This window comes from Peromyscus maniculatus, chromosome 1 (genome assembly GCF_049852395.1).
Source record: "Peromyscus maniculatus bairdii isolate BWxNUB_F1_BW_parent chromosome 1, HU_Pman_BW_mat_3.1, whole genome shotgun sequence".
Lineage (NCBI taxonomy): Eukaryota > Metazoa > Chordata > Mammalia > Rodentia > Cricetidae > Peromyscus > Peromyscus maniculatus.
The window spans coordinates 7,246,295-7,273,899 of NC_134852.1; the positions used below are offsets into that span (position 1 = coordinate 7,246,295).

A 27,605-nucleotide genomic window follows, 5' to 3' on the forward strand; every position below is an offset into this window, starting at 1 on the left:
TCAGTCTGACTTTCAAACTGAAATTAATTCCAACATATGAGATAACATGCCTGTGGGTAAAAGCTTGTTAATCTATTTTGCTGTCAATGTGGGCAACAGATACAAGGTATCCCAGTACCCATCTGGTGATAGAGCATAGCTAATAACAATCCTTTTGAGCCCTGACCCTACCCCACCAACCACGGAGGAAGAATCTGTCTTCCTGCAATGATCCTTCACAAATGTAGGTCCAAGGCATGCACAAATTTAGCCTCCTTCCTTGAACACAGTGTTTGGGGAACTTAGTTTTCAGTTCTTTTTTTTCATCTCATGAGTGTATTTTGGTGACCTTTACATTTTAGACCTAATGTATGCACTTTTTGCAAACCAGGAGAGCAGTCCCAGGTTCTTTCACCATAACATTTACATAACCAAATTACTTTGTTTCCAAGTACATTGTAAAACACTCTGAAAGTTAACCAATCCTTACTCCTCCAAGTCACATGCCATCCTGAACCCATAAATGTGGTGAAAATGACACTAATATTAGACAGTCATCATGGTGCTGTAGCTCATAGTTGAGAAGCTAACAACATTTAAGTTGGAATGGACATTTGTTTATAAACAGGCATTCAATCAAAATCAGCCTTCACAAAATCCAGAAGGATTCTGAACAATGAACTAGGAATACCGAAGTGGTATGAATGCTGTGATGATGTACCTATAAAATTCATTTATGTTCGTAAGAAAAGACCAATGAATCTATAGGAGAATTTTTAGCAGAATAGTATAAAATACAGAACCATGAGAATACCATGTTTCCTTCTTCATTTCCCTGTGTTCTGGCTGGTTTTGTGTGTGTCAACTTGACACAAGTTAGAGTCATCAGAGGAAGGAACCTCAGTTGTGGGAATGTCTTCATGAAATTCAAATGTCAGTCATTTAATCAATTAGTTATCAAGGGGGAAGGCCCTGCCCATGGTATGTGGTGCCTTCACTGGGCTGCTGCATCTGGGGTCCATAAGAACTTGGGCTGAGCCGGGCATGGCTATCAAGCCAGTAAGCAGCACCCTTCAATGGCCTCTGCATCAGCTCCTGCCTCCAGAAAGCTGTCCTGTTTGAGTACCTGTCCCAACTTCCTTTAGCAGTGAACAGCAATTCTGAAGAGTAAGCCAAATGAACCCATTCCTCCCCAACTTGCCTGTTGGTCATTGTGTTTTGTCACAGCAATAGAAACCCAAACTAACACAAATTAGTACCAGTGTAGTGGGGCATTGCTGTTACAGACCTGACCATGTTTTTGGGTGGATTGTGGAAGCACATTGTAACTTTGTACTAGAAGAGCCATTGAAGGTTGAGAGACCTCCGCAGGATGTCATGTGGAAATTTGGAAGGTAAGAATATTGAGAGAAGTGCAGAAAATGGAGGGCTGAATGGCTTCTAAAATATCAGAGGAAATTTTAAATATAATATGAGGGCCATTTTCTATTTTTGAATTAAGAACCTGTGGTTCTGTTTAGCTGGGGCTGAAAAATCAACTGTGATTAACAAGATACCAGAACTACTAAAGCAATCCTGTGGTTCTGGTTAGCCTGTTCTGAAGAATCATTGGTGAATAACAAGATACAAGAGTTACTAAACAATACTGTGGTTGAGGTTAGCTAAAGCTGAAGAATCAATAGTGATTAACGAGATACCAGAATTACTTCAGTAAAACCTTTATGAAACTGGGAAAATAGAAGCTGGTCAGCTGGAGCTAAGATATTAGCAGAGATTAAGAAGAGACCAGCATTACTGAGGTGAAATCTGCCTGAAAGTATTTCTGAGATCACAGAGAAGCTGTGTTCTAGAGGCAGCCAAGGTTGGACATGGTGAGTTAGCCTGACTTGGTAATGTGTATGAATCACACAGGTGATTCTGGTTTTGAAGGCATGAAGTGGTCATGGAGATCAGCAGAGGATTAACATTATGAGAGGAAAGGAGAGGCCATTGGTGAAGGTCCACCCTCACTGGCAGTTGAAGGCTTGGGGCTGAAGTGGTCTTGCCAAGAATTTGAAGCTTGACACCAAGAGGAGTGTCCATGAGAGGATATTGGTAAAAGTGAAGTCCAGTTGCAGCAGAGGAACCTTGTGCCTTGGAGATGCCAGTATAACAGGATAAACACCAAGACCAATAGTACCTGTGGAGAGGAGCAAGGCAGATCCGAGAAAGTGAGCTGTGTTTATTGCAAACATCAGAGTCAGAGAAGTGACCCCAGTCCGTTGGAGGATTACAGAACAATGTGAATGGATCCCAGATATTGGAGGGTTCTAATTTTCATTTTGCTTTGATTTGATCATGACTGTGTTCTGATTCTTCCCTATTGAAGTTATTTTATTAGAGTCCATATTTGAGAGACTTAGCATTTTAAAAGACTTTGGATTTTATGAGATTTTTTTAAAGGAACTAAAATTTATGTTTTGAATTTGCAAAGACTGTGAGATTTTAAAAGTTATTTTTTTCAGGATCCATAACAAATTTTATTTTATTTGTTTTAAATTTAATTTAATTTTACATATCAGCTATGAATTCTCCTGTCCTCCCCTTCTCACTCCACACCCCACCATTCCCCCAGGCCACCCCCCATTTTCATCTCCTCCAGGGCAAAGACTCCCATGGGGATTCAGCTCAACCTGGTAGATTCAGTCCAGGCAGGTCCAGGCAACTCCTCCCAGGCTGTATAAGCCCCAGGTTCCAAACAGTCAGCTCATGCACTAAGGACAGGTCCTGGTCCCTCTGCCTGGGGGTCCCCCAAACACTTCAAGTTATTCAACTGTCTCACTTATCCAGAGGACCAGATCCAGCTGGGGGCTCCTCAGCTATTGGAGACCCTTCAACTGAAGAATGGATAAATTAAATATGATACATATAAAAAATGGAGTGCTACTCAGCAGAGAAAAACAATGACATCATGAGGTTTGCAGGCAAATGGATGGATCTAGAAAAAAAAATCATCCTGAGTTAGGTAACCCAGACTCAGAAAGACAAATATGGTATGTACTCACTCATAGGATGATACTAGATGTAAAACAAAGATGACTAGACTGCTACTCACAACTCCAGGGGAGGCTACCAAAAAAACAGGACCCTAAGAAAGACACAGGGATCACCCAATGACAGAGAAATAGATGAGATCTGCATGAAGAACCTGGATGTTAGTGGGGGTAATGAAGGGCAAGTTTCGGGGGAAATAGAGCTTAGGGGAGCGGGAGATCCCACCTGGATCAAGAACAGAGAGGGAGAAAAAGGATTAAGAGACCATGAGAATAAATAAAGACCACATGAGAATAGGAAGAAGCAAAGTGCTAGAGAGGTCCCCAGAAATCCACAAAGATACCTCCACAATAGACTACTGGCAGTGGGTGAGAGAAAGCCTGAATTGACCTACTCTGGTGATAGGATGGCCAAACACCCTAAATGTCATGAGAGAAATCTCATCCAATGACTGAGGGAAGCAAATGCAAAGATCCACTGCCAGGCCCCAGGTGGAGTTCCAGGAGTCCAATTGGCAAGAAAGAGAAGGGATTGTATGAGCGAGAATTGTTGAGACCAAGATTGGAAAAAGCACAGAGACAAATAGTCACACTAAGGGAAACACACGAACTATGAACCAATAGCAGAGGAGATTTTTAAGTTATTTAAGGTGTTGGTGATGAGCAAGAAAGGAAAGCATGTGGCTTAATAGTGACGTGTTTGTGTGTATACTTCACAAGCAGTCCAGTGTACTGGCTGGGATTTTTTTTTCAACATGACACAAGTAGATTCATCAGATGAATGAGCCTCAGCAGAGGAGATAAATCTATGAGATTCAGCTGCAAGGCAGTTTCTCAATTAGTGATCAGGGGTAAGCACACCATGGTGGGTGGTGACATCCCCAGGCTGCTGGTCCTGGGTTCTATAAGAAGCATAGCTGAGCATGCCAGAGAAAGCAAGCCAGTAAGCTGTTCCCTTCTATGACTTATGCATCAGCTCCTGCCTCCAGGATCTTGCCCTGTTTGAGGTCCTGTCCTGACTTTCTTTAGTGATCAACAGCAATACTGAAGTGTAAGCCAAATAAACAATATCCTTCCCAATTTGCCTTTTGGTCATAGCATTTCATCACAACAATAGCAAGCTCAAGACAGCCTGATAATTTCCGCTGTGTTCATCTAGAAGAACTCATAGGTCAGGTGCTCAGTGTGGCCCTTCTGCTATATCCTCCCAGGAGCATCAACCTGTATCTTCCCTTGTTGTGAATCACTGCTTCCCAGGCATGACATCACCTTTGGCCTTGTTGAAGTGTCTGTAGCTCTGATTACACACAGCAGTATTCTTTCACAATGTAGAGGGTTCTGAGGCTACTCCTCTTCTCTCAGAACTAGAGGCTGTTAAAAGTTTCAGGCAAAGCATTTTTTCAGAGATATAACCACTGAAAAGTTTCAAATATTGCTTAGCATAGAGGAGCACATTGGCATCAAGAGTCTGGAGTTGAAACTGATTCGTGGATCTTGTCTGGTCTACACAATGAGTTTTGGAACAGTCAGAACTACATTGTAAGATCCTTTCTCAACACACAAACAGAAACAAAACCCAAAATCAAAGACATTTGGCCACATGCTTCTAAGGAACCCTAATGTAACTTATTTATTAACCAGTTAGAGTTATGTGGACTCTTGCCTGTTTCTGTCACAGTTGGGATCAGTAGTCCTTGCTCATGTTTCCCCAGGTAAAGTTCACACAACTGTTACAAAGGAACTCTAAGGCTAAATAGGAAACCATCCATATGTTTGGTCTGGCTGGTGGAGATGGTCATGGAAATGGTCAAGATGGTCAAGGAGAAGCAAGGAGAAGCTCTGAGAGAAAAAGACCAACCAGCTGTGTGAACCCTCAAGTGAGGGGGCTGCATCAGAATGTCACCACGTTCATTTTATGTTGTGTCTTGGTCTGAGGTCACTGGGAACATTCAGGCAGAAGTGGATGTTGTACATGGACATGTTCTGCAAGTTGAAACCACAATGAGATTTGGGGTTGGAATCCCAGTCAAATGAAGCTGAGGGAAAAGGTGAAGAAGACTGAAAACTGCATGAGATTCAAGAGATTCTGTCTCAGAAACCAACACAAAAACTAAAGGACCAGAAAGAGGCAAGCCACATATTCTGTAGCCCAACCCACCACAGCACTGGAGAAAGAAGCATCACATGTCTGGGAAGAGCAGTTCCTCTTCCTCAAGGGCTGCTCCTATTACATCTTCATGACACCAAGGAGAAGAAGACAGCCTTCATAGCCTAAAATTTTGCTTCTTTCCATTTGGGAAAGGGGCCAACTATCTGCAAAGTTGTGGCAATTGGAAGATGCCATGACAACGTTTCTGTCAGCCATGCTGTGTGTAGGTGAGATGCCCAGATAGGGAGGGATGATAATTCTCGTCTGAGAGGGAATACACCCCACAGCCATTCCTTGTGCCATCAGGAAGGCACAGTAGCTTAAATGGCTGGAAAATGAATGCCTTCTGATATTTCAGTGCAAACACAGTTGTCTCTTTTGCAGCACTGAATCATCTGGTTCTCTGGATGCCATCATTGGCAGGTGAGTGTCTTCACAGCTGTCCTAGATTGAACATCATTTATGGGGATCACAGATAACTCCTGAACAGAGCAGATGGAGAACAACAGGTGTGGGCTGATGCTGGGGATGCCTGAGAATGTCCTGGGTCTGAGAGCTCATATGTATGAGGGAGTTTGGGGAACCAATTGTCATTTTTCTTGCAGGGGTACTCTCTAAACCTATACTCAGAGCAGTTCCAAGAAATGTGATAACCACTGGAAACCAAGTTACATTCTTCTGTCAAGGGCCCTTAGAGGCCAAGGAATACCATCTCTGCAAAGAAGGAAATCCAGATTGCTTCTTACCAACAACCCTTATAGAAACCGAGAACTTGGCCAAATTCTCTATCTCATCAATTGAATGGATCAATGCAGGCCAATATAGGTGTGAATATAAGAGCCCCAATGGTGCATTAGAACACAGTGACTACTTGGAGCTTGTGGTAACAGGTGAGAGGACCCCTCTACAACCCCAGCAATTTCCTTGAGGAAAGGAGTATATTCACAGCAGGGTCCCCTTTTAAAATATGTGAAGAGGGGAAAATGCTTCTCATATGGGACATATGGGCATATGAGGATATGGCAAACATTATTGAAATTAATAAATAGAGGCCTTTTTCTGTGGTCAGATATTTGTCAGGATGTGGATTTGGGAACTGCCATTATGTTGAGTTGATCTGAAGGTCTGTTTATACACACTACACATTCATGTATGTTTCTTTCCCTCTTCTCTCTTAGGAGTTCACAACAGCAATGTGACCCTGGCAGCCCTTCCCAGCCCAGTGGTGACTGCAGGAGGAAATGTGACCCTGCAATGTGTGTCACAACATGAATATAACATGTTCATTCTGATGAAGGAGGATGAGAAGTTCTCCCCGGCTTTGCCCTCACAGAATATACACCCTGAGCTATTTGGAGCCATGTTCACAGTGGGTCCTGTGACCCCCAACCAGAGGTGGAGGTTCACATGCTATGGGTATTACTTGAGCACCTCCCAGATGTGGTCGTTGCCCAGTCCCGACTTAGAGCTTCTGGTCTCAGGTAAGGAAGTACAGGACTTTCCTTTGACTGTAATTACAAGTGACCCAGGATCCCAGGAAAGGACCTGATGCGAGGTGCTTGAGAGGCCAGGCTATTGAAGGAGAGATTTGTACTGACTACCGGCTGGACAGGACACAGGAAAACTTTGGCTACAGTGGTCCTTATGTGTCCTTCTAGTTTTGCAGATCAGCCTATGTGTCCCTGCAATGCTGAACTTCTCTGTACAATTCTCCTAAGAGATGCACCTCCTTTCTCTCTATTTCTTTTCTGGGATCCTTCATATTCCCAGCTGAGTTCGGCTCTGTGATCACACCAGAGAGTCCTGTCACCATCTGGTGTGAGGGGACCTGAGGAACTCAAACATATGTGCTACACAAAGAGAGAAGACTAGAACCCCGGGGCAGACAGACCCAAAAGAATCACAACAATTAGACAAAATTCACCATCCCTTCTGTGATGACACTGCAGGCTGATATCACTGTTACTCTCACAACTTTGCTGGCTTGTCAGAATGCAGGACACCATGGAGCTGGTGGATAAAAGTGTTTGAATACTCTGGAGTCATGTGGATCCCCAGATGTGACTCTTAAGATAAAAGTGTGCTCTGAATGTATGTGTCAGTTAGGTCTGGGGGACAATTCAGACTGAGTGAAGCCATTTAATATTTCATATGTATCTCTCCTAGGTGTCTACATTAAACCACCCTGTTTTCACTGCCAAACACTGTTGTAATATTAGAAGGCTCTGTGATCCTCTCATGTATCTCAAATCAGAGATAGAAGTGGTTCATTTTAATTAAGAATAAGCCTTTCTCCAGCTCCATGTACTTACAATATGCATATACCAGGCTGTCTCTAGCCAGGTTCCAGGTGGGTCCCATCATACTCAGTAAAAGATGGAGGATAGCTATCCTCAAGTGTGTCAGAAGGTCATGACATACTGTAGCATCTAGTCTCAGGGGAAGCCCCAGTCTCTCTGTTGAATGACACTCAACCTGAAACAGGTTTCCCCAGGACACCCAAATGTAAGGTGAGTACAAGTACAGACAGGTGGATTAGCCCACAGATATAGATGCAGACTGTGGGAGTCAAGTACAGAAACCAATGAGAGGTTTTTTCATAATAGAACATGGGAGGGTCAGCTACGATATGGATCTTCAGATGGATCCATGTGTCCTTCTTCTATTCAATAGTCAAGTCTGAGTTTCACATTCACTGTACAACTGTTAAAATCCCACATCCCTCTCACTTAACTCTTTTCAGGGACCCTCCAGAAACCCACCATCTGGTCTGAGCCGGGCTCTGTGATTACCTCAGGGAATCCTGTGACAATCTGGTGTGAGGGAAGTAAGGAAACCCAAATGTATATCCTGTATAAAGAAGGAAGCCCAGCACTCTGGAACAGAATAACTGCACCAGTGACTAATCACAAGGCCAAGTTTTTCATCCCATTCATGAGAGAACACAATGCAGGACGATATTACTGTTACTATTATACCTCTGCTGGGTGGACACAGCACAGTGACTCCCTGGAGCTGGTGGTGACAGGTGAGTGGACACAAAGGATGACAGTCCTCACCTTTTCCTGTGGGGGACCCTGAAAGCTGTTTGCAGGGAAATGACACACATGAAGTAGTAAAAATTCAGATCAGGCTGATGTAGACGTTGCCAGTTCACACTCTTAAAAGTCTGAAACCAGGTCACTTATTGCAAGTAAATTTAAACACAGAACAATTCTGCAAAAAAAAAGATTACTGTTGTAATCAAAACCCTTTGAACAACCAGGCATAATTGTATCAAAACTCAACTCAAAGTACATTTGAACATGAAGATTGATTTTGTATCTTAAGGGCCTTTGTTCTGGTGCTGTCTCTGACTAAGGTAATGCCAATGTCAGCAGGCTAAAAAGTATATGGGACATCTCCCCAAAGGATGAGCTTCATTAATGAATGCCAATGATAAAGGTCTAGGGAGGAGAGTCTGCGATAAACATCCTCAGGGATTCAGGTGAGGTTTGGATCTACAGATGGAAAGGTCACCTGGGTATTAACAACATCCATTCCTAGCTTTCTTGCTAGAAAACAGGTATTTATCTCCTCCATTGAGCAGACAGACTACATGAGTATCATTTCTTATTTCTCCCATATTATTTGTGAGCATGAGTACATTGTGCCCTCTACATTTTCCCCGCAGGAAATACATTTCTAAACATTTTCAGCCACAGCGCAGCTGCTGCAGGCAATGTATCATTTAACAGGCTCTGTTCTCTTTTTCTAGGTGTCCACCATGGCAAACCTACTCTGTCTGCTTTTCCCTGCCCTGTGTTGACCTTAATTGGGAATGTAACCCTTCAGTGTGTCTTTTCCAAAGGATACGATACATTCATTTTGACTGGGGAAGATCTGAAATTCTCCAGGTCCCAAAAGACACAGGTCATACACACTGGACAGTCCTTAGCTCTGTTTCCAGAGATCTCCATGACATACAGCAAGAGTGGTCCCTTCAGATGTTATGGATACTATACCAATACCTCACATGTGTGGTCAGAGGCCAGTGACCCTTTGGAGCTACATTTCTCAGGTGAGGAAGTCTTCTCATTCGCTCAATTGACACCAGAATTCTTTTGTCATAAGCCATTCTACCTCAAGGAGGGTTCAAACCATAATTGCTGAAGTGAGCTCTTAACTACTAAGGCCCAGAATATCAGAGGCCTTGGAACTTTCAGAGCAGGATGGGATATGGAATGTATTTTAAGAGCCAGATGGATGAGTTCCTTAATGTTTCTTAAATCTTAGGTATAATATTTGTGTTTTAAAAGTATCCATTTTGGCTAGGCAGTGGTGACACATGCCTTTAATCCCAGCCTTTGGGAGGCAGAGTCAGGTGGATCTCTGAATTCAAGGCCAGCCTGGTCTACAAAGTGAATTCCAGGACAGCAAGAGCTGCCCAGAGAAACCCTGTCTTGAACAACAAAAAAAGGTTTGTGTTTGGACTGGAAACACCTACTCCACTTATTCCCATTTTGACCAGTTTTGGAGACCTTTGTGACATCCAGCAAAAATGAGCCCTTCAGATGTTACAGATACTATATAAATAACCCTCATGTGTGGTCAGAGGCCTATAAGTCTCTGGATACTTGTGGATCTCTATGATTTCCCACATCTCTTGTGAAATAATCTTTTTATATTAGGGTTCCGAGCTACACTTACATGTGGGTATAAGGATAAGCATTTAGAATGAAGTTAGAAATTATATTTGGTTAGGAACATTGCAGTAATGGTTTCACTTCTAGAGACGATATAGCCTCTCCAGATATGGATACAAGTATTATTTAATTAAAAAATAAATATTTACTTGCTTAATACTGGCCTATTCTTTAATGATTTAGTTTCAGTACTTGCTAGAACATATCTGCATTCATGTACATTGTGAGCATATCTTTATGGCCTTTTATTGCATTTTGTGTTAATAACAATATGATGATTAAAGAGTAGGATGTTAAAGAGAAGCAGCATAGCAACCTTGTGGGGTGGTGCAGGAAGAGAAGCCCAGACTGTCACTATTTTGACTACCTGATATTCAGGGGACCCTGAGAATAAGACTATGTGGCTAGATCTTGGGTGCTCAGCTCTTGAGTCAGTGCAGGTCATTTTCCTGGGGGTATCTTCCTGGCTTCTATACTGCAGACTGATCTGGGAGCATTGGAATGCTCCTCTACTGTGAAGGCAGAAATGGAATTTTTCCATCTGAGCTCTCTGTAATCAGATAAACACTCTTTCAAAGAAGAGCCTTGACCAGCAGTTCTGAACTCAGAGTTAGTCAGGCTGAAGAAATCAAGTCAAAGAAGAGGAAGACACTGCTACTGCAGAGAAAGAGTTCTTCACACATTTTCTTGATGTTATGTGATGAGAATAATGTGAATTTGTAGAAAATAAAAGATGAAACTTGACAGAAAGAATCACTTCTCTTGAGCACTGCACACACCCAGCAAATCTATTTTTCTCAGGGATGCCAGAGACCATAAGCCAACCACAAAATATTTCAGAAGCCATGTCAGATGAGGAAGGAAAATTCTACTTATGGCATGAAACCACAATTCTGCTTAGGGCTTGGAAATAGACAGGGGAGGGAGCTGTCAGAGTGAAAATTCATTCATCTTATGGTGGCTTTGGTTGGTCCTGACCTCTCTGTTCACAATCTCCAGCGTCACAGTCCCAGGATCACACAGTGGAGAACCCCATCCGGATACTCATAGCTGGCTTGATCCTCATAGTTCTTGGGATTGTGCTGTTTGAGGCTTGCCACAGCCAGAGAAGGTCCTTGAATGCATCCTAGAAGTGAAGAAGAGAGACAGCCATAGTCCTTTCCTCATGACCAAGTCTGGGAAATAAATTTGGGAATCTTAGGTGTTGTTTACCAGAAGATTCCATGTTTAATATTGGGCATCAGTTGTGAGAAATGATCCAGGAAATAAATTTATTTTGAGTGCAGAAAACGAGCTGAATATTGTGGCAGCTATCTCCTCTACCACCACATTAAAGGTCTTCCATTCTACCTTGCTGTGGATTTGAAGATTTTTCCTTCCTTTCTTTTTATTCTATAATGTGGGGAACATAACGTCCCACCAGTGATTTTGGGTCCTCATATCTTTATATATTCTAATTTTCCTCAGTCCCATGTGATATTTTCCTTTATTATAAGCCACTTTAATCTCCATTGTGCTTCATGTGCACATTTTTTGGAGGTTGTTCTTATTATGAAGAAGGAATTTGACTCAACCCAACAACAACAACAAAAACAACAACAGAAAATAGTGAGTTCATTTCCAATTACAGAATTAAAAGAATGACAAGATACAATGATGCCTCCAAAACATTGCACTCTCAAACCAGTCAGCATATATCACAAACACTTTTTTAGGTTTCTGCTAATTTACTTATTTATCTTAAAACATAATTCTTTTTCAATTCTTTGGAAGATTCTCATCATGCACCCCAATTCCACTCATCTCCCAGTCTCTCCATATCCACCCTCAACTCCTGCAGTGGCTTTCCCAAATAAATTAAAAACAAACATAACACCCACCTCACTCCTCCATCTTTCCAACACCCCTTCTTTTAGTCTAGTGGCATCAGGACCTGTGTTGTGTCATGCAGTACACCCCATTTGTACAATCAGCCCCACCCACAATATGTTCATAGCAATGAGTCTGGTTTCAGCCTCTGGTTTCTGGTCTACCTTCAATCACTATGCCATCATAGAAGCTTCTCTTGGACAGCCTGTTTGTGCCCTGAGTTATGCAGATTCTGTGGTGATCATTCGGCAGTTCCAGGCCCTTCATGCACTTCAGACGGTCATGGATGGGACAGCTGTTAGGGTGGGCCCAAAATGTGGGTCTGAGTGGTAGATTATTGGGGTGGATTGGATCATTGTGGCCACACACTTAGGCAAGGGGCAGAGCCAGAACTCCTTGGCCAATACCACTAGGTCCAGGTCTGCCAGGCCTGTGGTGAGTGTTGGGGCAATTTCTCTTGAATGCTAGAGTCAGCTCTCCCATGGGAAGACAGTGCCAGATCTCCAGTGTCCATTATTAGGCAGGGTCAGGGAGGGACAGAGCTGGCTCAGCATGGCATTGGATTTCAGCACACATGGTTCCTATCACACATTGTGGCAACACAACCTGTATCAGCACTAAGATCCTTGCTGCTGTTGGGTCCCAGACCCATTCCAGATCCACAGCAGCAGCCAAGGTCTGTTCCCATGTGGCTGTGCACTCCACTTGCACTGGCATGATTGATGGCAGCAAGGCCCTAGGAATCACTCATGGCCACTGCTGGTGGCCCTGACCCCAGGCATCAGCACTGCTTTTGATGGTGTCAGGAGCCACAGATATAAACACAGACTTTGGCTGCAGTAGGACCACAGACCCAGACAGAGTCCTCAGCAAACAGCCCTGGCCCAAGTGACACATTGGCCCCATCAGAAGCAAGTAACTTTGACACCAACATGGTCATAGGATGTGGCCTAGACCTTCGGCATCCTTTTGGCCTTTGGTGGCACCAAGGGCCATGGACAACACAGACCTCAACTGTGATAGGCCCACAGACACAGACATGGTCCTTAGCAGCAGCCCAGGCTCAGATATCACCATGGCACTAGGTGGTAACACAGGCTACTCAGATCAACATGGCCCCTGTGGAGGAAGTGTGCCCCTCAGAAACAAACATGGCCCCATGTGGCAGCCAAGACCCCTAACATCGGTATTGCCTTGAATGTTATCAGGAGCCATGGACATCAACACAGACCCTGGCTGTGGTAAGGCTACAGACCCAGAGGTTTTCATCAGCAGCCCTGGGCAGATGATACCATAGCCCCCATGGCAGCATGGCCTTGAATACCAAATGGCCACAAGAGGTTGCATAGTCCCTGGGAATTTGTGTGGTCTTTGCTGGTGCTGCAGGTCATAGACAACATAGATCCCAACTGTGATAGGACCACAGACCCAGACATGGTTCAAGACTTGAATATCATCCTGGCCTGAGTGGCGGCACAGGGTATCCAGATCAGCATAGCCCTGGTAGAAGCATCTGCCCATTCCTCCCAGCTCTCACGTCTTCAGAACTGCCTCTGACCACAGCACATGAACCTCTCCTCCTCTCTTCCTCGCACATTTTACCACCATATACTTGCTCATCATCATACAGCACCATGATGACTGAGGGTGCCCTGTGGGGTTCTTGGATCTCCTGACCCACTTGGTCCTGGTAGAACATTAGGTGCTTCAGGCCGGCTGGACCATGAAGTCCCAGGCTTCCCTGTGGGTGTCTTTCACCTACCTGAGCTGCTTGACATCAGACAGCCTATGGATGCTTCAGGCAGGCTGGACTCTGAGGACCTAGACTGCCAAGTGGTTGTTATTAGCCCACCTGAGCAGCATGACATCTCCGTGGATGCTTTAGACAGGCTGGAATTTGAGGACTCACGTTGCCCTATAGTTGCCACTCCTCACCCATCAGAACTATAGACAGGTAAAATTTACAGTGCAAAGCTTTATTCCAGGGATATAACCACTGACACATTTCCAATATTGCTTGTCATAGAGGACCACACTGTTCTTTACAGTTGGGAGGAGGGAATGGTTGGTTGATATCTCCTGGTGTACATAGTGAGTTCCAGGACACCCAGAGGTATATAGTGAGACCCTGTATGAAACAGACATAATCCAAACCAACTAAAAACCCCAAAGCAAAGCAAAACACAAAACCCAAAAAAAGATTGAACATATGATTCAAAGGTACCCTAATGTATCTCATTGGTTCACCTGCTAGATTTGTGTGGAACCTTGTCTTTATTTCTGTCACTTGTGTTTCATCTTGGGTGAGTAGATATTGTTCTTGTATCCTCAGGACAAGTTCATGTGTCACTAAAGCTTGTCCATGGCAGGGTAGGAAACAGGCCATGAGTTTAGTTTGGCTGAAAGAATGAAGGGAATCCAAGAAATCTTGAGAGTAAAAGATCAGACCTGAATCCCTTAGAGATAATGTTGGCTCAGGAAATAATTAGGTTTATTCCCTGTTAAGTCCTGGTTCTAGGAGATTGGGAACATCCATGCATATGTAGATGGTTACAATGGAGATGTTCTGAAAGAAGAGACCACATCAGATTTATATTTGAATCTCTGGCCACAGGAAACTGAGGGAGCAGGAGGAGTCTGACATTTGCATGAGATTCAAGAGTTTTAGGCTAAGAGACAAAAATAGAAACCTAGGAACCACCAAGAGACAGAAGCCACATATTCTGTAGCCCAACCCATCACAGCACTGGGAAAAGAAGAGTCAGGTGCCTAGAAAGAGCAGTTCCTCTTTCTGAGGGGCTGGTATTAATTCATACTCATGATATGAAAGACAAGCTAAACTACATAATCCATACACATTGTGTTTGTCCATTTGGCAAGAACAACAACTATCTGCAAACTTGTGGTAACTGTAAGATGCCATGACAACCTTTCTGGTATCTGTGCTGTATCTTGGGGAGATGCAAAGACTGGTAGGGAGAATTCTAGTCTGAGAGTGAATCCACCTCACAACCATGCCTTGGGTCCTCAGGAAGTCTCAGCAGCTTAGAAGAAATTTGGAAGTGGAGAGCCTGCTCATGTTTCAGTGCAAACATTCAAAGTTAACTCTTGTAGGACTGAAGCTGTGTCTCGGAACACAGTGCTAGTAGGTGAGTATCTTCCCAGATGTCCCTGATTGGACATCCATGCTGGAGGCCACAAGTCCCTCCTGAACAGATCATATAAAGAACAGCAGATGTTCCATACTGTGGATGACTGAAACTTCCTTGTTCTGACAGCTTTTATCTGAGGGGGAGTTCTGGGGAACCTTGCCATTGTCCTCTATAAATCTGCACTTAGGGGCGACAGTCAAACTCCAAAATATATTGCTAGAAGGGCCATGTTCTCCATAGCATCTATAGAAAAACATCATGCAGGGAAATATCACTGTTACTCTTACAAATCTGTTGGATGGCCAGAGCACAGTGACACACTGGAGATGCTGATGACAGGTGAGAGGACACTAAGTGTCACAACCTTTGCCACTTTCCTCAGGAAATATTCTTCCATAAGTAACCTGACAGAGTCCAACTGCTGGATACAGTTTGAGCTTTATTTTATTTAACAGGCTGCCTGCTTCTCTTCTAGGTGTCTAGCTTTGCAAACCTACTCTGTCAATTTTTTCCAGCTCTGTGTTCATATCATGTGGGAATTTGATTCTCCAATGTGTCTCATCTAAACTCTACAGTGTGTTAATTTTGAATGCACATCCGAAGTTCTCCAGGTCCAAAAAGGCACAGATCATACACAGTGAACAGTCCCAGGCTCTGTTTCCTGACATCTGTAAGTCATCCAGCAAGAGTTGTCCCTACAGATGTTGTGGATAGTATAGTAATACCCTACGTATGTTGTCAGAGTCAAGTAACTCTTTGAGATATATGTCAGGTGAGGTGTTTGACACCAGAAACACTTTCTCATATGCCTTGCAGACCCCCAAGGAGGGTGTTTGGACAGGATGGCTGGAGTAAGCTGTTTTCTGCTAAGGCACAGGGTATGAAAGGGCGTGGTGCTGTCAGAAGAGGATTGCATATGAAATGTATTGCAAGAGCCAGCTGGATGACTTCCTGTCTTTCCTCTGTCCATGCTCTCAAGAAAGCCCTTCCTGATGACCCTACAAAGGCTCTGTCCTGGCCATTGAAGAATACCTAACCCTCCAGTGTTTCTTTGAGATGAGTTATAACAGATTTGGTCTGTTTACAGAGGGAGAACATGATGTGCCCCAGGACTCTGTTCATCAGCCTTACGCTGAATATTTACTGCCAACTTCATCTTAGGCTCTGTGAATTTCTCCACTGGTGGTCAGCATAGATGCCTTGGTGCACACAACTTATCCTCTGTGTAGTCAGCTCCTAGTGACACTCTTGACATCCTGATCACAGGTGAGGAATGTAGTCACTCAGTATGGACCATTTCTGACACAAGTTCAGCTGGGAGGAGATCTGGGATTCATCATCAAAATGATGATGAGCCTCTCAGGGATAATAGGTCTAGGACACGACAATGGACAAGGGGCTCTCTATTAAAATATAGAGACTAGGTTCTGAAACAGGGCCCCAGAAAATAACTGTAGTCCTTCACTCACTCATTTTTCTTCTCTGCAGGACATCCGCCATCACACCCAATCTCCCAGTGCATCCTGGAACTTCTTTGTCCTAAGGAGAGAATGTGACCCTGCTGTGTCGATCATTAGTCCCAGCGAACACTTTCTTTCTGTTCCAGGACAGTGCAGCCCATCCACACATGCATCAAAGATCCGTGTCTCAAGTTCCACAATATGATGCAGAATCCTCCATGATTGCTGTAACCTCAGCCCTTGGGGTTTCTTGCATATGCTTTACCTCTCAATGTTCATTTCCTTTCCTGTTTTCATACTCCATTGTCCCCATCCAGATCATAATCTCAGGTGAGGTGATCCAGACCTTTGCGAGCTCAGAAGGTAACCCACGAAATTGACCTGGGAAGCTTATGCTGAGAAAAGAGTAAATTCTGCTTAGGGCATCAGAACAGAAGGTCATATTCTGTACACAGGAGGGCATGGCTCCGAGTGGAAATCCAGTTATCTTATGCTGGCTTCGGTTGTTCCTGATGAGCTCATCAATAATCTCCAGGCTCACAGACCCAGGATCACACAATGGAGAACCTCATCTGAATCAGCATGTTGGCTCAATTCCCACAGTCTTGTGATTTTTCTGTTTCTGGCTTGTCACAGCCAGAGAAGGACCCTGAATTCATCCTAGTAGTGAAGAGAAGAGTCCATAATATACCTTGTCTGTTGCCAAAGTCTTGGAAATAAACTTGAGGATCTTAGGTTTGTTTTTTTTGCAAGAAAGTTCACTGCTTAATTTTTTAAATCACTTGTGATCAAAGATCTAGCATGCTAATGTGTTTTAGGTGCAGGAAATATCTCAAGTGTTGGGATGAAGAATTCCTCTACCACTACACTCCAACACTTACCCTCTACGTTTTGTGGACTTTTGAAGAATTGTGATTCATTTATTCTAAACCCATGATATGAAGGAGCATCTAGTCCCACCAGTGAGATTTAGGTCCTCACCTATGTACATCTTCTGCTTTTCCTCAGTCTCATGTGATATTTTATTTTACTATATGTCATCACAGACCACATTGTGCATCATGAGCCTCTCTGTCCTGGAGAGATCTTTAACATCATACCTAAATTAAAAAAAAATTATATGCATGTGACTACAACCCTCCTACATTCCTGCTTTATCTCCCTTAGACCATGGCGAATTCCTACTGGAATATATTAGTACGCAATTCAATGTCCACAATGCAGTCTTTCCTTTCCATTCCTGGGCATTTCCTTTCAGGAACTCTAGCAATCTGTGACACAGCAAACAACATCCAAATCAGAGGATGAACAGATCAGGTTGCTTAGTTCTGCATTTACATCTCCCCAAATTACCAGCTAAGCAAACCCCATTCCTTTATAATGATACAGTGTCAATTGTCAAGCTATAGAAACTGAAAGTGAAGCTGATACATATGGAAGGGAAAAGCAAAGCTTGAGTTTGGCATTTTCATGGTCAATAAGTACAACTAGTGATGGAGATAATACCTGGAAGTATCTGTATGAGCTACATTCTATACTGCTCCCAGGGATGGGTTCACTCTGACTTTCAAACTGAAACTGATACCTACATATGAGATAACATGCCTGTGGATAAAGCTTGAGTTGATCTATTTTGCTGTCTATGTGCACAACAGATGGTCAGATCAGTTTTCCCAGTACCCATCTGCAGATAGAGCATAGCTATTAACAATCTTTTGGAGCCCTGACCCTACCCCACCAACCATGGAGGAGGAAGTCTCCCTGCAATGATCCTTCACAAGTGTAGGTCAAAGGATGCACAATGTTAACCTCCTTCCTGGAACACAGAACCTTCTGCATTTTGGGAACTTAGTTTTCACATCTGCTTTTCAGCTCATAAGTGTAGTTTGGTGACATTTACATTTTAGCTCTAATGTATGAACCCTTTGCAAAACAGGAGAGCAGTCTTGGCCCCTTTAACCATAACATTTACATAACCAAAATCACTTTGTTTCCAAGTACATAGTAAAACACTTTGAAAGTTAACCAATCCTTACTCATCCAAGTCACAAGCCATCCTGAAGCCATAAATGTGGTGAAAATGACACTGATATTAGACCGTCAGCATGGAGCTGTAGCTCATAGTTGAGATGCAAACAACATTTAAGTTGGAATGGACATTTGTTTATAAACAGGCATTTAATCAAAATCAACCTTCACAAAATCCAGAAGGATTCTGAACAATGAACTAGGAATACTAAAGTGGTATGAATGCTGTGATGATGTGCCTATAAAATTCATGTATGTCCGTAAGTAAAGCCAATGAATCTATAGCAGATTTTTTAAAGCAGGATAGTATCAAATACAGAACTACGAGAAAACCATGTTTCCTTCTTCATTTCCCTGTATTTCCCCTGATTTTGTGTGTCAACATGACACAAGTTAGAGTCAGAAGAAGGAATCTCAGTTGAGGGAATGCCTTCATGAAATCCAACTGTAAGTCATTTTCTTAATTAGTGATCAAGGGAAAAGACCCAGCCCATGGTAGGTTGTGCCTTCACTGGGCTGCTGGTCCTGGGGTCAATAACAATGTGGGCTCAGCAAGCCATGTGTAGCAAGTCAGTAAACAGCACCCTCCATGGCCTCTGCATCAGCCCCTGCCTCCAGGAGCCTGTTCTGTTTGAGTACCTATCCCAACTTCTTTCAGTAATGAACAGCAATTCTGAAGAGTAACCAAATAAACCCTTTCCTCGCCAACTTGTCTTGTGGTCATGGTGTTTTGTCACAGCAATAGAAACCCTAACTAAGACCAAATAAAACCACTGTAGTGGGGTATTGTTGTGATAGACCTGACCATGTTTTTGGGAGGATTGTGGAAGGACATTGGAACTTTGGACTAGAAGAGCTATTGAGTGTTGAGAGACCTCAGTGGGATGTACTCTGGGATCTTGGAAGATAAGAATATTGAGAGAAGTTCATAGATGCAGGCCTGACTGGCTTGTAAAATATCAGAGTGAAGTTTAAAGAAAATATGAGCGCAATTTTCTATTTTGGAATTAAGAACATGTGGTTCTGTTTAGCTGAAGCTGAAAAATCAACTGTGATCAACAAGATACCAGGACTACTAAAGCAATCCTGTGGTTGGGGTTAGCTAGAGCTGAAGAATCAGTGGTGCTAACCACATACAAGAATTACTGAAGTAAATCCTTTATGGTACTGGGAAAATAGAAACTGGTCACCTGGATGTAAGATACTAGCAGAGATTAAGAAGAGACCAGCATCACTGAGGTGAAATCTGCCTGGAAGTATTTCTTGAGATCACAGAGAAGCAGCTGTGTTCTACAGGCAGCCTTGGTTGTTCATGGTGGGGCAGCCAGACTTGGTAATGTGTATGACTGACCCAGGTGGTACTGGTTTTGAAGGCATGAAGGGGTCATGAAGATCAGGAGAGAATTGTCACTGTGAGAGGAAAGCAGAGGCCATTGGTTATGGTGAACCTTTGATGGCATTTGAAGGCTCAGGACTGAAGGGGTCTTGCAAAGAATTCGAGGCTTGGCATGATGTGGAGAGCCTATGAGAGGATTTTGGTGAAAGTGCAGCCCAGTTGCAGCAGAGAAGCCCCATGGCTTGGAGATGCCAGTGCAAGGGAATGACCACCAAGAACAACAGTAGTTGTGGAGAGGAGTCTGTCAGAGCCTAGAAAAATGAGCTGTGTGTACTGCAGAGGTCAGAGCTAGAGGAGTGACCCCAGCCCTTTGGAGATTGTAGAACAATGTGAATGGATCCCAATTTTCATTTTGCCTTGATTTGATCAAGACTGTGTCCTGATTCCTCCCTATTGAAGTTATTTTACTGGAGCACATACTTGAGAGACTTTTAATTTAAAAAGACTTTGGATTTAAAGAGATCGGTTTCTTTTTAAAGGGAAGAAATTTTAAGTATTGAATTTTTAAAGATTGTAAGACTTTTAAAGTTATTTAGATGTTGGTGATGAATAAGAAAGGATAGGATGTGGCTTAATATTGATATGTTGTGTGTCTATTTACAAATGGTCAGGTATATAGCTGGGTTTCTTGTGTCAACTTGACACATGTTAGAGTCATCAGATGAACAAGCTTCAACTGAGGAAATGCCTCGATGAGATTCAGCTTCAAGGCATTTTCTCAATTAGTGATCAATGGGGGTAGGACACCATAGTAGGTTGTGACATTCCAGGACTGCTGGTCCTGGGTTCTATTAGAAGCTGGGCTGAGCATGCCAGAGAAAGCAAGCAAGTAAGCAGTTCCCCTTCATGACTTATGCATCTGGGAGGCAGAGCTAGACAGAAATCCATGTGTTCAATGATACAGCCAAGCATGGTGACTTATGCCTTTAATCCCAGAAAGCTTGACTTTAATCCCAGGGAGTGATGGTAGAATGCAGAAAGATATATAAGGCATGAGGACCAGGAACTAGAAGCATTTGGCCTGGTTAAGCATTTGGCTGGTTAAGCTTTCAGGCTTCTAGCAGCAGTTCATCTGAGAGCCATTCTGGATGAGGTCTCAGAGGCATCCAGTCTGAGGAAACAGGACCAGCTGAGAATCCAGTGAGGTGAGGTAGCTGTGGCTTGTTCTGGTTCTCCGATCTTCCAGTATTCACCCCAAACATAACTGGCCTCAGGTTTTGTTTTATTAATAATAACTCTTAAGATTCCTGCTACACCTCCCTTTGTCTATTGTCTGGCTGTGACTCTGCTTTTCCTCTTCCAAGAGTTCTCTCTCTGCCCAGTTGTCCCACCTATACCTCCTTCCTAGCATTCATCTTTTTATTACCCCAATCACAGCAAAACTTTTTCACACAGTGTATAAATATCCCACAATACACATGAGACCATATAGCTATGGATAAAAGTAGGAATTAATCTATTTTACTGTCACTGTGGGCACCAGACAGTAATGTGAGCTGTTGCAGTGCCCATCTGCAGATAGAGCACAGAGCATACACAGCTACCAATATTCTTTTGGACCCTGAACCTACCTCAGCCTCCATGGAGGAGGAAGTCTCCCTGCAATCATACTTAAGAAGGATAGGTTCAGGAATTGAACAATGTTAGCCTCTTTTATTTTTTTCCCCTTATCCAAAATTATCTTTAATTTTTATCATTTACAAGATTTTTTTTTCATTTTACATTCCAACCACAGTTTCCCCTTCCTCCTCTCCTCCTGCTCATCCCTACCCCCATGCACTCCTCAGAGAGGGTAAGACTTCCCATGGGGAGTCAAAAAACTCTGGCACATCAAATTGAGGCAGGTCTAAGCCCCTCCCCCTGTATCAATAGCCTCTTTTCTTGAACACAGAACCTTCTGCATTTTGGGAACTTTAGTTTTCACCTCTGCTTTTCAGCTTATAATTTTGATGACCTTCCTAGTTTAGATGTAATGTATATTCATCTGCAAAACATGAGAGCAGAGAGAGGTACTTTAACCATAACATTTAGATGACCAAAACCTTCTTTTATCCAAACTACATTATAAAACAGTGTGAATGTTAATCATTTCTTGAACACCTGAGTCCCAAGCACTCCTGAACCCAAAAGTGTGGTGAAAATGATGCTGATGTTAGACAAGCAGGATGGTGTGGGGTGCATAGATGAGATGCCAACAACATTGTTGGAAAGATCATCTGTAGATGAGGAGGTCTTAATTCAAATCCATCCTTCACACAAACTGGAAGTATTCTGAACAATAAAATAGGAACACCTAAGAAGAAAAAATGATGAGAGGTTGTTGCTATGGAAATCATGTATTTTGGAAAGAAAAGGGCATGAATCTATCAGGAATTATTTAGCATAGATTTAAATCAGAGCCATGAGAATACCACATTTCCTTCTCTGTTTCCATGGATTTCTCTCATGTGTTCATCCAGGAGATCTGAAGAATCAGGTGCTCTGTGTTTCCCTTCTGTTCTGTTTGATCCCAACAGCATCATCCTGCATCATCCCTTGTTGTAGAACAGTGCTCTCCAGGCATGGCAGTACTCTTGTCCTGTGAGTCTCTGTAAGTGTGATTACACACAGGTCACCTGCACAAGTTTGGCCCCATGAATATTCCTTCATGGTATAGAGGCTCCTAAGGCCACTCCTCTTCCATTAGAAATATTGGCAGTTAAAAGTTGTAGGGAGATTCCTGTGCACCAGCCACTCCAGGAAGACCTGCCCAACTTGGCCCTAGGTTCTGGCTACCGGGCAGGTCCCTTTCTAGCCCACCAGGAGGGATCCCCTTTTCCAAGCCCCTGGCAGCCCCTGCAATCTCCGCGCCCCACCACCACCCCCATCTGCCCGAGACCCCAGCCACTTCCTGAGACTTAGAGACTGCCCCCCCAGCTCCCATCCTGCCCCCGACTTCCCTTCTGGACCAGAGGTGAGTATCCAGGCACAACCCGGACCCCATCCCTGGGCACCAGCCACTCCGGGAAGACCTGCCCAACTTGGCCCCAGGTTCTGGGCACCGGGCAGGTCCCCTTCTAGCCCCACCAGGAGGGATCCCCTTTTCCAAGCCCCTGGCAGCCCCTGCAATCTCCACGCCCCACCCCCACCCCCATCTGCCCGAGACCCCAGCCACTTCCTGAGACTTAGAGACTGGCCCCCAGCTCCCATCCTGCCCCAACTTCCCTTCTGGACCAGAGACTTCTGGTCCAGATAAGAGCTTCCATCCTGCCCCGGAGTTCCCATTTCGACAAGAGAACTCCCATCTGGACAAGAGAGAGAGACTTCCTGAATCTGTCAGCACTTTCTGAACTAGTACACTGATAAGACCAAGAAGGAACCACCAGGAGATGGGCAGACATCAAGGCAGAAGTACATATAACAAAATGAAGAGCAATACAGCATCACCAGAACCTAGCCTGCCTCCAACATCTAGACCTGAACGTCAAAAATTGGAAGAAGCAGAAGAAAGTAACCTTATGAGTAACATCATGAGGAATGTAGAGGCTTGTGTAGAGGAAAAGACAAGTAAATTGGAAGAACGATGTAAACAACTAGAGGAAAGGGCAAACAAATTAGAAGAAAACAATAAAGTCCTGCAAGAAAACAATAAAGTCCTGGAAGAAAAAAATAAAGTACTGCAAGAAAACAATAAAGTACTGAAAGAAAATCATGGAAAAGCAATGAAACAAACAAAGGAAACAGTCCAAGACCTGAAAAGGGAAATTGAAAAAATAAAGAAGACACAAACAGAGGGAATGCTGGAAATAGAAAACCTGAGTAAAAGATCGGGAACTTCAGATGCAAGTATAACCAACAGAATGCAAGAAATGGAAGAGAGGATCTCTGGTATTGAAGATACAGTAGAAGAAATAGTTTCATCAGTAGAAGGAAACACTAAAGCCAACAAAGTCATAAACCAAAATGTCCAAGAAATTTGGGACACCATGAAAAGACCAAACCTATGAATTATAGGGATAGAAGAAGGTGAAGAATACCAATTCAAAGGCACAGAAAATATATTCAACAAAATTATAGAAGAAAACTTTCCCAACTTAAAGAAGGAAATGCCTATGTAGATACAAGAAGCCTATAGAACACCAAACAGACTAGATCCCCCAAAAAGTGCCCTTGACACGTAATAATTAAACAACTAAATGTACAGAATAAAGAAAGAATATTAAGAGCAGCCAAGGAAAAATGCCAAGTGACCTCTAAAGGTAAACCCATCAGAATAGCACCCGATTTCTCAATGGAGACTTTGAAAGCCAGAAGGATCTGGACAGATGTAATGCAGACACTAAGAGGCCATGGATGTCAGCCCAGACTAATATACCCAGCAAAATTTTCAATCATCATAGACGGAAGGAAGAAGACATTCGAAGACAAAGCCAGATTTAAACAATACCTATCCACAAACCCAGCCCTACAGAAAGCACTAGAAGGAAAACTCCAACCGAAAGAAGTCAGATACACACTCGAAAACACAGGCAATAGATAAAGCCACAACAGTAAACCCCAAAGAAGAGAAGTACACACACACACTACCACCAAATATAACAGGTATGAACAATCACTGGTCGTTAATATCCCTTAATATCAACGGACTTAATTCACCTATAAAAAGACATAGAGTTACAGAATGGATACGAAAGCAGGATCCATCTTTCTCCTGCATACAAGAAACACATCTCAAATTCAAAGACAGACACTACCTAAGAAGAAAAGGCTGGGAAAAGACTTTCCAATCAAATGGTCTTAAGAAACGAGCGGGTGTGGACATCCTAATATCCAACAAAATAGACTTCAAACTAAAATCAATCAAAAGAGATCAAGAAGGGCATTATGTCCTCATCACAGGAATGATCCAGCAAGGTGAAGTTTAAATTCTGAACATTTATGCCCCAAACACAAGGGCACCCACATATGTAAAAGTAACATTACTAAAGCTTAAACCACATATAAAACCCCACACATTAATAGTGGGAGATCTCTTCACCCCACTTTCACCACTGGACAGATCTCCCAAATTGAAGCATAACAGAGAAATAAAGGACTTAACTGATGTCATGGCCCAATTGAACCTAATAGATATCTACAGGACATTCCATCCTAACAAGAAAGAATATACGTTCTTCTCAGCACCCCATGGAACTTTCTCTAAAATCGACCACATACTTGGAAACAAAGGAAATCTCAACAAATACAAAACAATTAGAATAACCTCCTGTATTCTATCAGACCATCATGGTTTAAAGTAAGACTTCAACAACAACAAAAACTACAGAAAACCTACAATCTCATGGAAACTGAATAATGCTCAACTGAATCACCAATGAGTTAAGGAAGAAATAAAGAATGAAACTCAAGACTTCCTAGAGATCAATGAAAATGAAGACACCACATACCCAAACTTATGGGACACTATGAAAATAGTGCTAAGAGGGAAATTCATAGCACTAAATGCCCACATAAAGAAGTTAGAGAAATCCCACACTAGTGAGTTAACAGCACACCTGAAAGCTCTAGAACATGAAGAAGCAAAGTCTCCCAGGAAGAATAGATGCCAGGAAATTATCAAAGTGAGAGGTGAAATTAATAAATTAGAAACTAAGAGAATAATACAAAAAATTAATGAAACAAGGAGTTGGTTCTTTGAGAAAATCAACAAGATAGACAAGCCCTTATCCAAACTAACCAAAAGCCAGAGAAAGAGAATCCAAATCAACAAAAGCAGAAATGAAAAGGGGGACATAACAACAGACATTGAGGTAATCCAGAGAACTATAAGGTCATATTTCAAAAACCTCTACTCCACAAAACTGGAAAACCTAAAAGAAATGGACATTTTTTTCTGGATAGGTACCACATACCTAAGTTAAATCAAGACCAGATAAACTATTTAAATAGTCCAATAACCCCTAAGGAAATAGAAAGTCATTAAAAGTCTCCCAACCAAAAAAAGCCCAGGATCAGATGGTTGCAGTGCAGAATTCTACCAGATCTTCAAAGAAGAGTTAATACCAATACTTTCTAAATTGTTCCACATAATAGAAACAGAAGGAACATTACCAAACTCCTTCTATGAAGCTACAATTACCCTGATTCCTAAACCAAACAAGGATGCAACAAAGAAAGAGAACTACAGACCGATCTCCCTCATGAACATTGATGCAAAATACTCAATAAAATACTGGCAAACAGACTCCAAGAACACTTCAGAACAAGTATCCACCATGATAAAGTAGGCTTCATCCCAGGGATGCAAGGGTGGTTCAACATATGGAAGTTCATCAATGTAATACACCATATAAACAAACTCAAAGAAAAAAAACCACATGATCATCTCACTAGATGCAGAAAAGGCATTTGACAAAATCCAACACCCCTTCATGATAAAAGTCTTGGAGCGATCAGGAATACAGAGAAAATACCTGAACATGATAAAGGCAATCTACAGCAAGCCAACAGCCAACATCAAATTAAATGGAGAGAAACTCAAAGCAATTCCACTAAAATCAGGAATGAGGCAAGGCTGTCCACTCTCCCCATACTTATTCAATATAGTACTTGAAGTTCTAGCCAGAGCAATAAGACAACATAAGGAGATTAAGGGGATACAAATTGGAAAGGAAGAAGTCAAGCTTTCCCTATTTGCAGATGACATGATAGTTTACTTGAGTGACCCCAAAGATTCCACCCAGGAATTGATAAAGCTTATAAACACCTTCAGCAACATAGCAGGATACAAGATCAACTCAAAAAAATCAGTAGCCCTCCTATATACAAAGGACAAAGAAGGTGAGAAGGCAATTAGAGATACATGACCCTTTACAATAGCCACAAATGACATAAAATACCTTGGGGTAACACTAACCAAGCAAGTGAAGGACCTATATGACAAGAACTTTAAGTCCCTGAAAAAGAAATTGAAAAAGATGTCAGAAAATGGAAAGATCTCCCATGCTCATGGATAGGCAGGGCTAACATAGTAAAAATAGCAACCTTACGAAAAGCAATCTACAGATTCAATGCAATCCCCATCAAAATGCCAACACAATTCTTCACAGACCTAGAAAGAATAATACTCAACTTCATATGGAAAAACAAAAAACCCAGCATAGCCAAAAGAATCCTGTACAATAAAACAACTTCTGGAGGCATCACAATCCCTGACTTCAAGCTCTACTATAGAGCTACAGTAATAAAAACAGCTTGGTATTGGCATAAAAACTGACATGTGGACCAATGGAATCGCATTGAAGACACTGACATTAACCCACACACCTATGAACATATAATTTTTGACAAAGAAGCCAAAAGTGTACAATGGAAAAAAGAAAGCATCTTCAACAAATGCTGGCATAACTGGATATCAACGTGTAGAAGGCTGCAAATAGATCCATATCTGTCACCGTGCACAAAACTTAAGTCCAAGTGAATCAAATACCTCAACATAAATCCAGCTATTCTGAACCTGCTAGAAGAGAAAGTAGTAAGTAGTCTTGAACTCACTGGCATAGGAGTTCACTTCCTAATTATAACACCAGTAGCACAGACACTGAGAGAAACAATCAATCAATGAGACCTCTTCAATCTGAGAAGCTTTTGTAGAGCAAAGGATATGGTCAACAAGGCAAAGCGACACCCTACAGAATGGGAAAAGATCTTCACCAACCCCACATGTGACAGAGCACTGATATCCAGAATATATAAGGAACTCAACAAATTAGACATCAAAATGACCAACAGTCCAATTGAGAAATGGGCTTTAGAACTAAACAGAATTCTCAACAAAGGAAACCCAAATGGCTGAAAGACATTTAAGGAATTGCTC

At 42.6% G+C, this 27,605-nt stretch overlaps 2 protein-coding genes across 2 annotated transcripts in view; both read left to right on the top strand.

Moving 5' to 3' along the window:
- Positions 1 to 27,605, top strand: part of LOC102912671 (leukocyte immunoglobulin-like receptor subfamily A member 6) — a 119,262-nt gene that overhangs the window by 58,210 nt on the left and 33,447 nt on the right. The gene's annotated exons all lie outside the window — the stretch shown is intronic.
- On the top strand, positions 5,194 to 11,412 carry LOC121826103 (leukocyte immunoglobulin-like receptor subfamily B member 3A). The gene is made up of 7 exons (XM_042269895.2): positions 5,194 to 5,387; positions 5,545 to 5,583; positions 5,766 to 6,050; positions 6,339 to 6,641; positions 7,904 to 8,188; positions 8,918 to 9,220; positions 10,845 to 11,412. The coding sequence occupies exons 1-7, from the start codon at positions 5,354 to 5,356 to the stop codon at positions 10,973 to 10,975; spliced, it is 1,380 nt and encodes a 459-aa protein (XP_042125829.2). The 5' UTR covers positions 5,194 to 5,353; the 3' UTR covers positions 10,976 to 11,412.